This window comes from Aphelocoma coerulescens, chromosome 23, assembly GCF_041296385.1.
Source record: "Aphelocoma coerulescens isolate FSJ_1873_10779 chromosome 23, UR_Acoe_1.0, whole genome shotgun sequence".
Classification (NCBI taxonomy): domain Eukaryota; kingdom Metazoa; phylum Chordata; class Aves; order Passeriformes; family Corvidae; genus Aphelocoma; species Aphelocoma coerulescens.
The window spans coordinates 4,655,191-4,670,386 of record NC_091036.1 but is presented as its reverse complement, the minus strand read 5'-3'; the positions used below and the strand labels follow the sequence as shown (position 1 = coordinate 4,670,386).

The 15,196-nt window shown below is 52.8% G+C and overlaps 2 protein-coding genes across 3 annotated transcripts; both read right to left on the bottom strand.

Moving 5' to 3' along the window:
* Nucleotides 1-229: 229 nt before the first annotated feature.
* Nucleotides 230-3,146, bottom strand: LSM10 (LSM10, U7 small nuclear RNA associated). Of its 2 annotated transcripts, none has more exons than XM_068994389.1 (2): nt 3,101-3,146; nt 230-817 (listed from the first exon to the last, which is right to left on the bottom strand). In XM_068994389.1, the coding sequence occupies exon 2, from the start codon at nt 810-812 to the stop codon at nt 441-443; it is 372 nt and encodes a 123-aa protein (XP_068850490.1). In that variant the 5' UTR covers nt 813-817; nt 3,101-3,146; the 3' UTR covers nt 230-440. The 2 variants fall into 2 exon arrangements, with proteins under 2 accessions (XP_068850490.1, XP_068850492.1); XM_068994391.1 differs by having other exon boundaries at nt 3,097-3,144.
* Nucleotides 3,147-3,583: 437 nt separating this feature from the next.
* On the bottom strand, nt 3,584-14,240 carry OSCP1 (organic solute carrier partner 1). Its single transcript, XM_069035964.1, has 10 exons — nt 14,030-14,240; nt 8,858-9,012; nt 7,544-7,711; nt 7,074-7,154; nt 6,407-6,510; nt 5,934-6,062; nt 5,331-5,400; nt 4,735-4,874; nt 4,087-4,150; nt 3,584-3,773 (listed from the first exon to the last, which is right to left on the bottom strand). The coding sequence occupies exons 1-10, from the start codon at nt 14,139-14,141 to the stop codon at nt 3,657-3,659; spliced, it is 1,140 nt and encodes a 379-aa protein (XP_068892065.1). The 5' UTR covers nt 14,142-14,240; the 3' UTR covers nt 3,584-3,656.
* Between the last annotated feature and the right edge of the window lie 956 nt (nt 14,241-15,196).

The window sequence follows — 15,196 nt, the reverse complement described above, 5'->3', positions numbered from 1 at the left end:
CAGTGGCTCAGCAGGGAGCTGAGCACAGACCAGAACCAGCCCCTGCCCAGCTCAGCAGCAGCGGCTCCATCTCCCAGGGAAGCCACACTGGTAACAGCAGGTCCTGCGCTCTGTGGGCAGGGAAAGGCTGAGTCAGGGGCAGTGGGATGGCAGCTGGGGTCCTTTGGCTACTTGACGAGGGACATGAGTAGCTGCCAATGAAACAGGAAATGAGCAGAGAGACCACAGAGCCTTTTAAATGGTGTTATTCCTTACAAAAACCAGCCCTGCTCCTCCGCAGGCACCAGTGAGGGGAACAGCAGAACCCCAAGTCCCTGGGGGAAAATGTTCCTGGGGGGATGTCCTTGCGTGGGATGTCCGGCGTGGAGGGGGCTGGCAGTCCATCAAAGGGGCATGCCCATCGCAGGTCCACCCTGGCTGTTGTGGGCAGCACCCGGTGCTCACTTGTGCTTGGCATGAAGGAACTCCCTGCGGCCCTTGTCACGACCCCCAAAGCACCGCACCCTGTGGATGGCCTGGAGCTGCTCCTCGATGGTGGCCTGGATGTCCACCTCGTCGGGGATGTGCACGTAGCGGATGTTCCTGCCAGTCACAAAGAGCTCGTCCAGGTGGGACACGGCGCCCTGCCTGTCCGTGAAGGTCACCTCAGCCAGGCGCACGTTCATGAAGGCGTCCACGCTGGTGACGCGCCCCGCGGCCGCGCTCTCATCACGCAGCTCCACGGTGGTTACGTGGCCGCGCAGGCCCTGCAGCAGGATGACCAGGCTGTTCTCGGAGATGGTGCGCTCCTTCACCGAGTGGCTCACCTCCATGGCGGCTGCGGCGGGACAGGGCACGCAGGGCTGGGGACACTCGCCCACTGTGCCTCACACGGACCGGTCCCTTCCCATGGGCCAACCCCTGCACATTCACCTGCCCACAGATCAACCCCCGCACACGGAGCAACTCCTGCACACGGAGCAACTCCTGCACACGGACCTGCACACAGATCAACCCCTGCACACCGAGCAACTCCTGCACACGGAGCAACTCCTGCACACGGACCTGCACACAGATCAACCCCTGCACATGGAGCAACTCCTGCACACGGACCTGCACACAGATCAACCCCTGCACACGGAGCAACTCCTGCACACGGAGCAACTCCTGCACACGGACCTGCACACAGATCAACCCCTGCACACGGAGCAACTCCTGCACACAGACCTGCACACAGATCAACCCCCGCACACGGAGCAACTCCTGCACACACACCTGCACATGGAGAGACCCCCGCACAAACACCTGCACATGGAGCAACTCCTGCACAAACACCTGCACATGGGACAACTCCTGCACAAACACCTGCACACCGAGCGACCCCTGCACAAACACCTGCATACAGATCAACCCCCGCACACGGAGCAACTCCTGCACACACACCTGCCCACAGATCAACCCCCGCACACGGAGCAACTCCTGCACACACACCTGCACACAGATCAACCCCCGCACACGGAGCAACTCCTGCACACAGACCTGCACACGGAGCAACTCCTACACACGGAGCAACTCCTGCACACAGACCTCCACACGAAGCAACTCCTGCACACGGAGCAACTCCTGCACACACACCTGCACACAGATCAACCCCTGCACACGGAGCAACTCCTGCACACACACCTGCCCACAGATCAACCCCTGCACACGGAGCAACTCCTGCACACAGACCTGCACACGGAGCAACTCCTGCACACACACCTGCACACGGAGCGACCCCCGCACACGGAGCAACTCCTGCACACACACCTGCACACAGATCAACCCCTGCACACGGAGCAACTCCTGCACACACACCTGCCCACAGATCAACCCCTGCACACGGAGCAACTCCTGCACACAGACCTGCACACGGAGCGACCCCCGCACACGGAGCAACTCCTGCACACAGACCTGCACATGGAGAGACCCCCGCACAAACACCTGCACATGGGACAACTCCTGCACAAACACCTGCACACCGAGTGACCCCTGCACACACACCTGCATACAGATCAACCCCTGCACACGGAGCAACTCCTGCACACACACCTGAACACAGATCAACCCCTGCACACGGAGCAACTCCTGCACACACACCTGCACACAGATCAACCCCTGCACACGGAGCAACTCCTGCACACAGACCTGCACATGGAGCAACTCCTGCACACGGAGCACCTCCTGCACACACACCTGCACACAGATCAACCCCTGCACAAGGAGCAACTCCTGCACACGGAGCAACTCCTGCACACACACCTGCACACAGATCAACCTCTGCACAAGGAGCAACTCCTGCACACAGACCTGCACATGGAGCAACTCCTGCACACAGACCTGCACATGGAGCAACTCCTGCACACGGAGCAACTCCTGCACACACACCTGCACACGGAGCGACCCCCGCACACACACCTGCCCACAGACCAACCCCTGCACACGGAGCAACTCCTGCACACAGACCTGCACACGGAGAGACCCCTGCACACAGATCAACCCCCGCACAAACACCTGCACACAGACCAACTCCTGCACACACACCTGCACACGGAGCGACCCCCGCATAAAGACCTGCACACAGATCAACCCCCGCACACACACCTGCACATGGAGCAGCTCTTGAACACTCCCCTGCACACGGACCAAGCCCCGCACACGCACCAAACCTCACACACTCGCCTGCACACACACATCACCCCTTGCACGCTCACCTGCACATGTATCACCTGTCACACGCCCACCTGCACACGTACTACCCCTTTCACACTTACCCGCACGTTCATCTGCACTCATAACACTCCTCGCACTCCCCTACACACTCCTACCACCCCTCACACACCCACCGCACGTCGCTCCTCTCCCCAATCTCTCCCATTCTCCTCGCCCACCCCCCTGGCACACCGCCCCCGGCCCCCTGCACGCTGGGGCGCTTCGTGTCCCCCTCGCACTCTCCCTGCCCTCGCCCCCCCCCCCACACTCGCTGTCCCTCTCCCAGCTCCCCCCATTGTCCCCGTGTCCCCTCCCCTCCGCACACCGGGCCCCCCCCCCCCCAGCGCGCGCCCCCCGCGCACTCACGCGCCGGCGCCTTCCCGCGCGCCCGCTCGCGCCGCCCCGCCCCCCGCGCACGCGCGGCCCCGCCCCTCGCCCCGCCCAAGGCTGGAAGAGGCGGGGCGGCCCCGCGCTCCCCCCGCGCGATGTCCCCATGTCCCCATGTCCGGGTGTCCCCATGTCTGGGTGTTCCCATGTCCGGGTGTCCCCATGTCCCGATGTCTCCATGTCTGGGTGTTCCCATGTCCGGGTGTCCCCATGTCTGGGTGTTCCCATGTCCGGGTGTCCCCATGTCCCGATGTCCCCATGTCCGGGTGTCCGCGTGTCCCGGTGTCCGCGTGTCCCGCTGTCCGGGTGTCCCCCTGTCCCGATGTCCGTGTGTCCCGCTGTCCCCGTGTCCGCGTATCCCGATGTCCCCATGTCCCGCTGTCCCCGTGTCCCGATGTCCCCGTGTGCCGCTGTCCCCGTGTGCCGCTGTCCCGCTGTCCTGGTGTCCGCGTATCCCGATGTCCCCATGTCCCGCTGTCCCCGTGTGCCGCTGTCCCGCTGTCCTGGTGTCCACGTGTCCCGCTGTCCCCGTGTCCCGCTCAGAGCCCGTCCATCAGCGCCAGCAAGTCCTCGCCCTTCTCGGCGCTGCCCGGGCGCGGCTCCGCCACCTCCAGCTCCCCCAGGATGCGGGACAGCTCGGCCCGCCGCCCCGGCTCCTGTGGGACAGACACCGCGCTCAGCCACCGCCGGTGCCCCCACGCTGCTACCGCGGCCGGGACTGGGCTGGACTGGGACGTGCCCCTTCTACACCCAAGTCGGCTAAACACTTGCTCTGGTATTTGTCAGGATACAAGTTTTCTTAGTAAATAATCACCAATTCCACTGTCTTGGCAGAAAGTTGGCCATTACTCAGTTATGAGCTTAAGTGAAATGGGAAAAAATGTATTTTTAAGTCCCTGCTCTGGGTGAAACACAGTCCTTAGAAAGGCAGGGACGGTGAGAACCAGTGATGTGAAACATGTAACGTACCTGCATGGCTTCAATGTTGATAACCTTGTAGGACAACTCCTCTGGTCTGGTCTGTGCTGCCTGTCTTGATTAAAAACATGAGAAGAGTGGTTAATCTCATGAAGATGTACAAGGAAGTGATAAAAATCAGACTTCATGAGGCTCCTGTAGGCACAAATGATGCTCAGAGGATGCTCATAGGGCCAGATTGGATGGGGCTTGAAGCAGCCTGGTCTAGTGGAAGGTGTCCCTTCCCATGGCAGGGTGGAATTAGGGAACCCTTAAGGTCCCTTCCAACCCAAACCATTCTGTAATTCTATGAAGTCTGAACAATGCCTCTCTTCCTACTTGGCAAATTAACGTGTTCACCCCAGTTTGGAGGCTTCTCCCCATCCTAGATTTTTTTGTTAAGTGTAGAAGAGCAGGAATATTTCTGTAGCTGAGATTAAAAGCAGGTAAAAACATCCTGCTAAAAGGGCTGAAGGTATGTTTCTGTCCCCCCAGACAGATCCCAGCCAGCGGCATTTGGAGCAAGGCTACATCACAGAAAACATCTGGAGCAGGATAACAACCTGCTGGTCTGACCCTAAAGCTGTTGAGGGCCAGCTTTGGTCTCCAGGGCTCCCCACAGGGCACCCCAAACCCAAACCAAGAAGGACTCCAGCATACTCTTCCTCCTCGTCAGTCGTGAACAAGTTCAGCCGAAATCCCGTCTCACCACCAGCAGGTTTCTGGATGTCCAAACCTCCCAGCAGCCGGGCCAGAAAGTTCAGCTCTTCTTTAGCAAGAGGGTTGGGGACTATGTTCTCCTGCAGGAAACAGCAAGGGGCCCGCTGGGCAATTACCTGGGAGATGGGGCTGCAAGGAGCTTTGATATTCCATACATGTCCTTCAGAGGGATATAAACATATTTCCCTGTTGTTCCTGGGACAGATTGTGCAGATAACCAGTAATCACCAGCTCGATATTGGAAATGGTTGCTTGGATTTATAGACTCAGCACAAGATGCTTTTCCAGCTAAATTGGACAAATGAGAAATCTGTAAAGCAAACTTTCTGTTTTCTGAGATTAAAATGGAAGCAAGCACATCCTTGCACAAATGTGTGGAGTCTTTGGGAAAATGTGCCCTTCCCCTGGCTTCAAAGGACTGGGGAGGATTGCATGAGGCTCTGAGAACAACAGAAAAGCTTCCCTGAACTTATCCCGTATCTAGAGACTAAGAATTTGGCCAGTTTAAGCAGTGATAGGCACAGGACAACACTGACCTTTGCCTGGGATGCCAGCTTTTTGGATGATCCTGACATATGTGTCTCCACTGGCCGGGTCACACTGTACCTAGAGGGGAAAACACACGGGGAAGAACAGCCTGTTACTGGGACGAGGTACAGGAACCAGAGGGAGCAGCACAGGATGCAGGATTTTAGGATATTTTTCTGAAGACTGAACAATGGCAATGAGAAGTTACAGCTCAGTGTGGTGCCACAGTGGGGCATTAAGGCATGTGAGGGACAAAGCTGTGAGAAGGAACATGGATCTCTTTGGATGGAACATGTACATTAAGGCAAATGTGGAGAACAGAGAGAATTTCTTGACTGTGGTTACATTAAATCCTATTTCACATAAAATGTAGCACCAGGTGAGAACACTCTTTCCTCAGCTCCACTGCGGACATAAATCAAAGTTTTGCTGTTTTCCACAGCTCTTTAGACACCATCCACACATGTCTGGGTGCAGGGCAGCACCTGGTAACAAAGTCAATCTGATAATTAATAGCAAAAGAGGCCAAAACCACACCAGGCTGAAGATGTGCTTCAGAACAATCCATCAGCATTTGGTTCAGGTTTCTACATATAACAAAAATTACTTACATATTTGTTCCAAGTTTGAGGACTCTGTCTCCATAAAGCTCAAAAGATCCTTCCCTTTGTGGAGTAACGTAATTCCCAGCAGTGGTGAACTCAGCCCTTTTAACTTCCACTCCTTTGTGATTGAATATCCTTAAAAACAAAGCATAATTGAAACATTTAGTAGTTTTAGTCCTGATTTTCAGTACCTAGTTCCTCTGCTTCCTGCACAAGGGGAATAAAAATCTATTCTGTACATTGGTAAATGCCTCTGTTACAGGTTAAGTTACTAACAGCTAATTTACTGGGATAGAAAACTCCAGAAGCAGCTCAGCATTTCATTGCTGGGTGACTTAGTCCCAAATCCTGCCCTTTAAATAGTGTTTACTGGAGGTTCAGCTATCCATGCAACAGGAATGGCACTTTGAGCTGAATTCCTGAGCCCTCTGGAATGAAATGCTCCTCCCTGAGCAGCCCCACACATGGCACCAGCTCACCTGATGAGCCCTGGGACCTCTGTGCCCCACGGGACAGGCCCTGAGATTGGCAGCACAAAGCGACCGTTCGAGTTTTGCACTTTATCCTTCAGAAAGATGGAGACCTGCAAAAGGACACCACAACATCACACCTTGGGGAAAACCTCTGCGGACCTTCCCGTCCAAATTCCCTGAAATCTGAGCTTGAGCCTCTCTGCCTACACTGGAGAAGGTTTCCTAGAGCCCTTGATGTGTGTATAGGGATGTATTTACAAAGCCAGTGATGTGGAATTGTGGTCCAGAGGATGGGCACACTGATCTAACATTAAAAAAACTGTATTCAAAACTACATCCTGTTTGTGCATGTGAGTGTGATCAATTTATTTAGAGAATATCAAGACTTCCTGCTCAGGTTTCATATCAAGTTTCTTCTAAAAGGAAAAATGGATTTATCAATCAGCAGATCATACCAGTAGAGATTCCTTTTTTCATAGCATTGTGGAATTATTCAGCATTATTGTAGTAGATGTGCTCAATTTGCGAAATTTGAGTGTAATTACAAGCACATCAAGATGACTGAAAAGCACAATTAACAAACCCAAACCTGCAGTGTTTATAAGCAGATCCCTTTGTACTCCAGCCCCAAACTTCCTGTCATTCTCCCTGCCTAGTTGTATTGGGCTCTTACCCTGATGTGCATATCCTGGAAGAAAATGAGGAGTGTTTGCCTGATGAGCTGGAATTCACCATCAGAGAGACAGTTGTAGGTCTGGAAAAGGAAAATCATCATGCAAGGGTTTACAGGGGTTCCATGTCCCACCCAGGGAAAGGGAGAACAAGAACATCTGACTATTCTGATCCACAGTATATACAGCATATTCTGATCCACTTGCAGGGGGAGCAGAGATGCTCTAAGAGGGCTGCTGGTCATTATCAGTAATTACTGTCACTAAAACTGATTTAATTTCTGCTGAAATCAGTGGAGACTTAAATCAGGCTGAATAAGCAATATATTGATTTAAACTGGACCAGTAGAAAAATAGCACTTGACTCACAGCCCTCCCCAATGTAGTAATTCATCTCTAAGATGATGAAAGAGGTAAAAACCCCATAAAATCATACCCCAGTGTGTCCCACCCTTTTTCTGAGGATTCTTACTTCGATCAGCTGCCGGAAGGTCTCATCCACCTGGTTCAGAATGCCAGGGGAGTCGGAGATGAAATCCTTGATGGCATCCAGGTGGTTGAATGTGACCAGCAGAATGTCCCTGGGCCGAGGGCACAGCAGCACTTGGTATTTGAAGGCCATAGTCATGAGGTCGTACAGCTGCAAAGGAACACGGGAACGTTGGTCCTGTCACACAGGAAACTTCCCAGGGATGGAGAGAGGGATTCAAGCACTCAGGCCAGCACCTGCCTGTGGCACAAGGAACCATTTTAGCTCCGTTTCCTAAAAAGAACAAGACCTCTGCAGTCCCACCCCCAGCCTTCTTGCTGGGTCTCCAAAGTCACCAATGCTCAGGTGAGGTCACACCTTGAGTGCTGGGTCCAGTTCTTGGCCCCTCAGGACAAGAGAGATACTGAGGGGCTGGAGTGTGTCCAGAGAAAGGAGTGGAGCTGGGGAAGGGGCTGGAGCACCTGAAGTGACTGAGGAAGCTGGGGGGGCTCAGCCTGGAGCAAAGGAGGCTCAGGGGGACCTTCGGGGTCTGCACAACTCCCTGACAGGAGGGGGCAGCTGGGGAGGGGTCGGGCTCTGCTGCCAGGGAACAGGGACAGGAGGAGAGGGAATGGCCTCAGGCTGAGCCAGGAGAGAGTCAGGGTGGACATCAGGAAAAATTTCTCCATGGAAATGTTTATTAAACACTGGAAGGAGCTGCCCAGGGAGGTGGTGAAGTCCCCATCCCTGGAAATGTCCAAGGAACGACTGGATGTGGCACTCATTGCTCTGGGCTGGGTGACAAGGTGGGGATTGGTCACAGGTTGGACTCGACACTCCTGGAGAGCTTTTCCAACCTCAGTGATTCCATGAATTTCAGCAGCACTGACACCTGGGGGGAAGGCTCTCTGGTAATCCCATTCCTACCATTTTTTCCAGAACTGGCTGTGGATACACTGCTTGCAGGCAATAACTCTAACACTGTGCCTGCAAGACAGTGGGTGTCAGTACAGAAATACAGATGTTTATCCACACCCACAGATGGGTATATTTCTAATATATGAAAACATCTGCTAAACTTATGGAATGCTTAATGAACTTGTTCAAATCAAAGATTTAGCTGTTCAGGCAGAAATACTCAGTTCTGAAGTAGCTGATGCCACCATGGATTTTCTTGGCTGAGAACCATTTTCACAAGGAAAGCTGTTCCAAAATGCTTCAACATGGTAAAGCCAAAGGTTAATTATTGCAACAGAAACTGCTGGAGCGCAGCTGGGGAGTGCAGCAGAGCCAGGCCAGGTGGCAGGTCTGTGTTACCTTGTCCATGCTGGCCTGGTTCAGTCTCATGATGGAGGTGTGAGCCAGCCGGTCGTACACAGTGCGCAGGGCTTTCTTGGAGTAGAGATCCTGGGGTTTGAACAGCTCCTCCATGAAATTTTTCTTGAACATGGCAGAGATGATGTCGTTCATAACTGCAAAGACAAAGAGGCTTTGTGGTTTGCTCCAGAACAGCCCGTTCCTGGTCCACCCCAGCTGCAAGGTTCACACCAGGGTTACCTGTGCAGAGCAGGGACAGAGCACAACAGGAGAGGGGGAACAGCACCTCTGGATCCAGCACTTCCTCAGTCCCACCTGGGCTAAACCAGCTGATGTCCCCCAGGGCACAAATGCCACCTGAGCTGAAGGCAGCAGTCCCTGTTTCCCAGTGGGAGTAAGGCTGGCTTTGTTGTTCTGGTTTTACAGCTATGCCTGGCACTTTTCACTTTTAAATAATGCTGCTCTGATGTGCTGTTATCTAAAAAAGCTGCAGTTCTGCTTCCCAAGGAGACTGTTTTGCATTGTGGTAGATCTCTGCAGATTGCAGCTACATGGCTGTGCCTGTTCCTCGACAAGATCTGACACTATCAGTCTATTTTTTAACTTCTCAACGGAAGCTCCTGCAGGGCTCCCTGTAATCTTTATTCAAATGGATTAACACTGGCAGGTATTTAATAAAGCATTTATATCCCTGAGATCTCTATCAACCCATTTATGGCTCTCACAGCTGAAACTTCTGCAGGCCCTACAGTTTCAAATGCAGAACTCCAAACTTCCTGACTTGTGGTTCATTTTTTTCTGTGTAAATTTAGCCATGGAACTGTTATGTGACTTACTGAGGAGTTCTTAGAGCTCAGGAGTGCTGAGGGTGAGAGCTGTGCTCTGGTTATTGAGCTCTTAATACAAACAAGATGGAAAACACTGTGCAGTGGTTCAAGCAGATGCAGCATCTGAGCTTTTGTGCTGGATCTGCTCCTTTTATTATCTCCCTGATACTCTACAGAGTTGTCATCAATAAACATTTATTTCTCTAACAAAAAAAAAGGTAAATTAATATGTCAGGTCACAGACTACTGTACAAGTGTGGATTTTCCTAAGCAAATGACTGTTATGAAGCCCACAATGCCAGACAATTCTTGTGGATTTGAAAAATCTCAGAATAAATAATTTAAAAAAAAAAAAGGAAAAGGAGAAAAAGTGAACATACAGAGAGTGGTAGTGACCAGTGCTTTGAATTATTGTCCCAGTGATTCCCTGGGGGTCAGACACCTGGCTTTCCACACCTGTCCTACACCAACAGACAAAACAAAGGTAATTTCCCTCTCATTTCACCTCTTCCTAGAGGATTAACTCCCCGGGGACTGCTGGGAGCCTGGGCAGGGAGAGCTGTGTTCCAAGGGTAAGGGGCCTCCTGAGGTGATTCTCTCTCCTCCCTAAACCTGCCTGTTACAGGTTCCTCATGCACTGGTCACACACAGCTCAGCAGCCCCTGCGCTGAACCTGACGGGGCTCCCTACTCCTGGTTTAAACACCCCAAAACCACAGACAGATCTCAGCTCCTGAGCAGTCTGGATCATGAATACATCTAATTGCAAACAGGAAAAAAAATCCCTCCTTCCTCCCAAATAAACTGGCCATAAAGCAATCCCTACTCGCAACCCCAGGCAGAAATCCCCTATTTTTTTGGGGAGAAAATAAAATATATTAGTACTAGTAGATATTAGTATTTAGTTAATTTTGCAGGGAGTTCAATTAGGACAAAAATAAGAACTTCTGCTTTATACTGCTATCAAGGAAAATATTTTTCAGCTGCTCGTGTGTGCTGCCCACACAAAGACTTCTCGTGCCTTTGGAGAGTCACAAAGAACTCAAGCCACCAGGAGACAGACATGTCCCAGTACACTGATTTCTCAACAGAATCGAAGGTCTGTGTGAACCACAGGCATAAATTATCTTCTTAAATTAAAACCTCTTGTGTGGGCTATAAAAAGAACTGAGAAAGACATTAAAAAAATCACAGTAAAGGGCAAATTTATAATAAATCTCTCACGTGTTTGATAATGAAACAGCAAAGGCCTCAGGGGGGCCCTGGGGAGCTGCTGCTCACACCAGTGTGGCCATGGCAGGTGACACAGGAGCACTGGCCCAGGGACATGGCACAAGCAACACAGAAAAAGCAACTGAGCAGACGGGGGGGGTCATCAGCTGGGATGAGAGGAGGGACACCAGTATAGCCAGTGTGATGGACAGGCCTGAAGCTGGGGGTGACGGTGGCTTTGGCCTCCCCATGCCAAGTCACTGGTGACAGGCAGCATGTGTCACTTGCTTGGCTGGGATGCATGGCACGAGGCTGGAGCTATGCCTGGGTGATGCTGGTGCTTCCCAGAGGATGCTTGGGGCAGCAGAAGGAACACTGCGAGCTGTGGACAGTCACAGCCTGTGTGCCACAGGCTCGTGGTTCCTAAAGGAACCATGTCATGGCACCATCAGTGACAGCCCCAGGAGGTGACTCCAGGACCTCCCGAGATCCTCTGGAGCACTGAGAACAGGCAAAGTGTTCTCTCTCACAGGAGAAGTGATGGATCAGCCTGGGACCTGCCCCTGAGCCACCCCTGCCTCGCTACGTCACGGATCTGGGCGGCTCCTCGATGTTTTGGATGGGATGGAATCTGTTCCTAGACTTCTGAGATGTTAAAGGCTGGGAAAAGGGTGTGCTTGGAAACAGGATGTAATGGTAGGAAAACAGCTGGGGTAAGCTCCAGGACACCAGTGTTTACCTTCAATAAATATCAAAACCTACCAATGATGCTTATTTTGCAAAACTTCAATCACAACCTTGATCTCTCTTAAAAAAGGGCTGCTCAGAAGGACCCTGTAAATTCTGCTCATGCTCACCGAGCAAAAACCTGAGATTCAAGAGATTCATTTCCTCGTTCCTTAGCACAAACCCTTGCTGGAGGCTCCTGTTCCCGGGCAGATTCCAGAGGGAAACCCGTTCACACCTCGGCTGCTCCCCTGCAACACCAGAGGGCTCAATCCCTCCCAGGATCACTCCAGTCAGGGTGAGCTTGGCTGAGGTGTGGGCATCTGCTCCTTGGGGATCACTCTGCCAGGTGACCACCAGCACAGGTGGGTAAAGCAGCTGGGATGGGAATGCCTTTGATCATCCCTGGAGTTCACCTGTCCAAACCCTGAGCAATGAATTAGACAAAACCTTAGAAAAATGGAATATACCCAAAATTCCTGCATTTAAGCAGAAAAACGACCTGCACGATGCTCACACAATTACATGCTTGCATGAAAACAACAGTAAAGAAATACAAATACCATTTTTGCAGGCAAGACCAGCAGGATAAAGAGTTTTGATCCATTTACAGTCTTGGTTAAATTAACAGCTGATTTTTGAGGCCATACGATTTTAAGATATGGTCTGTTTTTTCACTGATTTACAGTCAAAAGTGCATTTAAGGACCAGGTGAGCATTACTGTTCATTTGTGACACTGACTGAAGGCTGCAGGAACAGCCTCAGGTGTTCAGGCACGATGAGCCCCAGGTGTGCACGTGGGGTTGGACTGGTGCATGCAGCCAGCAGTTACTGTACCTCGTTTCCTGTCCACATCTGTCCATTCATCTACACGAAGCATATAAAACAAAACAGCAGTTCAAGATGTAAGAACAAGAGTTGCAAGGAGAAGAAAAGAAATAAACTAAAAAAAAAAAAAGCTAACTAATGGATTTTGTCACTTCTCATCAGCATTCAGCACTGAACATTCAGCACTGAGTATTCAGAATGAGAACCTCACCCTCCCCTTGGATAAAATCCTGCTGCTTCAGTGCTCATCAAATTTTACCCTTTGCACTGAGCTTGGGTAGTTTTCAGCTGTATTTTGCCTTACAAGTAACCAGTATTTGAGGGAACAGCTTTAAGCATCAACAAACACCTCAGTGTGGATGAACCACATCTCGGTGAAATTAACACACAGTTTTTTGCAACAAAAAACAATCCATGTGTGGACAAACTAAAACAGTCCAATTCTCCTGCTGAGATGCTCCAAGACTTAATTTAGCTAAAATCCTAAACTTGTCCCTGTATGAACAGCAGTAAACTTCTCTCAGATCATTCCCTCACCGGGACACACATGAATAATTACAAGTTGCCCCCTCACAAACAATACAATAATTACACAGTGAACCCTTTATTGTTTAGCACTTCATAAAGGACAGGCAGAAGGGATAACAATACCAAGCTCATATCAAGTTGATTCTTTATCAAAACATCCCAGAGCTTCCCGAGGCACATTCCCCATCCCCTGACAGAGAGGTGCAAGGACTTGTAAAGTAAAGCTGTGGTAATTTGAAATGGTAAATACAGAGGTGCTTGGCTGTGAGCTGGAGTTTCATGGCCCATGTGAAGGCACGAGGCTGTCTGTACAAGGATTTTGGCCAAATGGGATTGTATAAAAGCCAGACAAGGGTTTCGGGAGCCGTATTGGTATTTTAATTTCACACAACTGCATGTGCTGTGTCTGCACAAGGTTTACAAATTTATTCCTGGAAACTCCTTCCCACTGCAAAGCAACCTGGTCTGCCCGAAAACAGTCCAGGACCTGGGCTGACAACCAAATCCTGAGTTATTTTGAGTCCAGAAGTGATTTCTGAAGCTTTAACTCCCGAATTTAGCACAGAAACACCGACACGGACTCCAGTTTCTTCTTCTGTGTGAGAAACTCCCAAACCAGCCTCAGCAACACCTTCGGGCTGTTCTTACCACAGGAACTTCACCGAGCCGATCAACCCAATGGGCTGCGCTTCCAAGTGGAGACCACAAAACACTGAGGGCTGATTACTGCGATAATTACCGTGGTAATTACTGCGATGGAGTCCTGAAATCGGGGCAAGGAAACTCCTGCCCCGGACGGGCACTGACGCCCTTAGCTCGCAGCATCCTCCGCTGACAGCACGGAGTGTCCCTGCGTGTCCCGGGGCGGCACCCCGGGAACCGGCACCCCGGGAACCGGCACCCCGGGAACCGGCACCGCCGGGCGGAGCAGCCCGGGCCGGGGGCACGGGCAGTGCCGCCAGCCCGACACGGCCAGCGGCTCCCGGCGCGCCGCTGGCACCGGGACGCCGGGAGCGGAGGGACCCGCGCCCGGCCCGCGCCCGCCGCTCACCTTTGCGCGCCTTCTCTCCGGGGATGCTCTGGGCGCGCAGCCGCTGGTCCAGGATGTAGAGCATCTCCCCGCCCAGGTTCAGGAACAGCAGCGGCAGCGTCCGCGTCGACATGGCCCCGGCACGGCCCCGGCACGGCCCCGGCCCCGGCACGGCCCCGCACCCGGAGCGCCGCCGCCGTTGCCCGGCAGCCGCGGGGCCAATCGGGGCGCGCCGTCTTGGCCAGCGGGGCGCGCTTGCGCACCGTCCCCGGTGCGTGTTCCCGTCATCCCGGTCTGAGTGTGCGCGTCATCCCGGTCTGAGGGTGCGCATCATCCCCGGCGCGTGTTCCCGTCATCCTGGTCTGAGTGTGCGCGTCATCCCGGTCTGAGGGTGCGCATCATCCCCGGTGCGTGTTCCCGTCATCCCGGTCTGAGTGTGCGCATCATCCCGGTCTGAGGGTGCGCATCATCCCCGGTGCGTGTTCCCGTCATCCCGGTCTGAGTGTGCGCATCATCCCCGGTGCGTGTTCCCGTCATCCCGGGCTGAGGGTGCGCATCATCCCGGTCTGAGGGTGCGCATCATCCCCGGTGCGTGTTCCCGTCATCCCGGTCTGAATGTGCGCACCATCCCCGGTGCGTGTTCCCGTCATCCCGGTCTGAGTGTTCCCATCATCCCAGTCCCTGTGTGCATCGCCCCTGGTCCGCATGCGCATCCTCCCCGTCTGTGTGGGCATCATCCCCACTGCGTGTGCAGAGCATCCCGATCCATGTGCACGTTGTGCCAGTCTGTGTGTGGATCATCCTGGCACACAAGCACGGCCCCTGTGCACGTACAGAATGATTTGGGTTGGAAGGGACCTTAAAGCCCATCCAGTGCCACCCCTGCCATGGGCAGGGACACCTTCCACTGTCCCAGGTTGCTCCAAGCCCCGACGTCCAGCCTGGCCTTGGGCACTTCCACGGATAGGGCAGCCACAGCTTCTCTGGACAGCCTGTGCCAGGGCCTCTCCACCCTCACAGGTAAAGATTCATTCATAATGTCCAATCTAAATGTCTACGTTTCAGTTTTTAAATATCTAAGAAATGTGACAGCACAAACCTCTGGGCGGGCTGTGCTGACAGGACACAGGCAGCCCTTGAGCTGTTCCCACTGACAGACCTGCCTCACAGAGTGACCTACCCAGCACC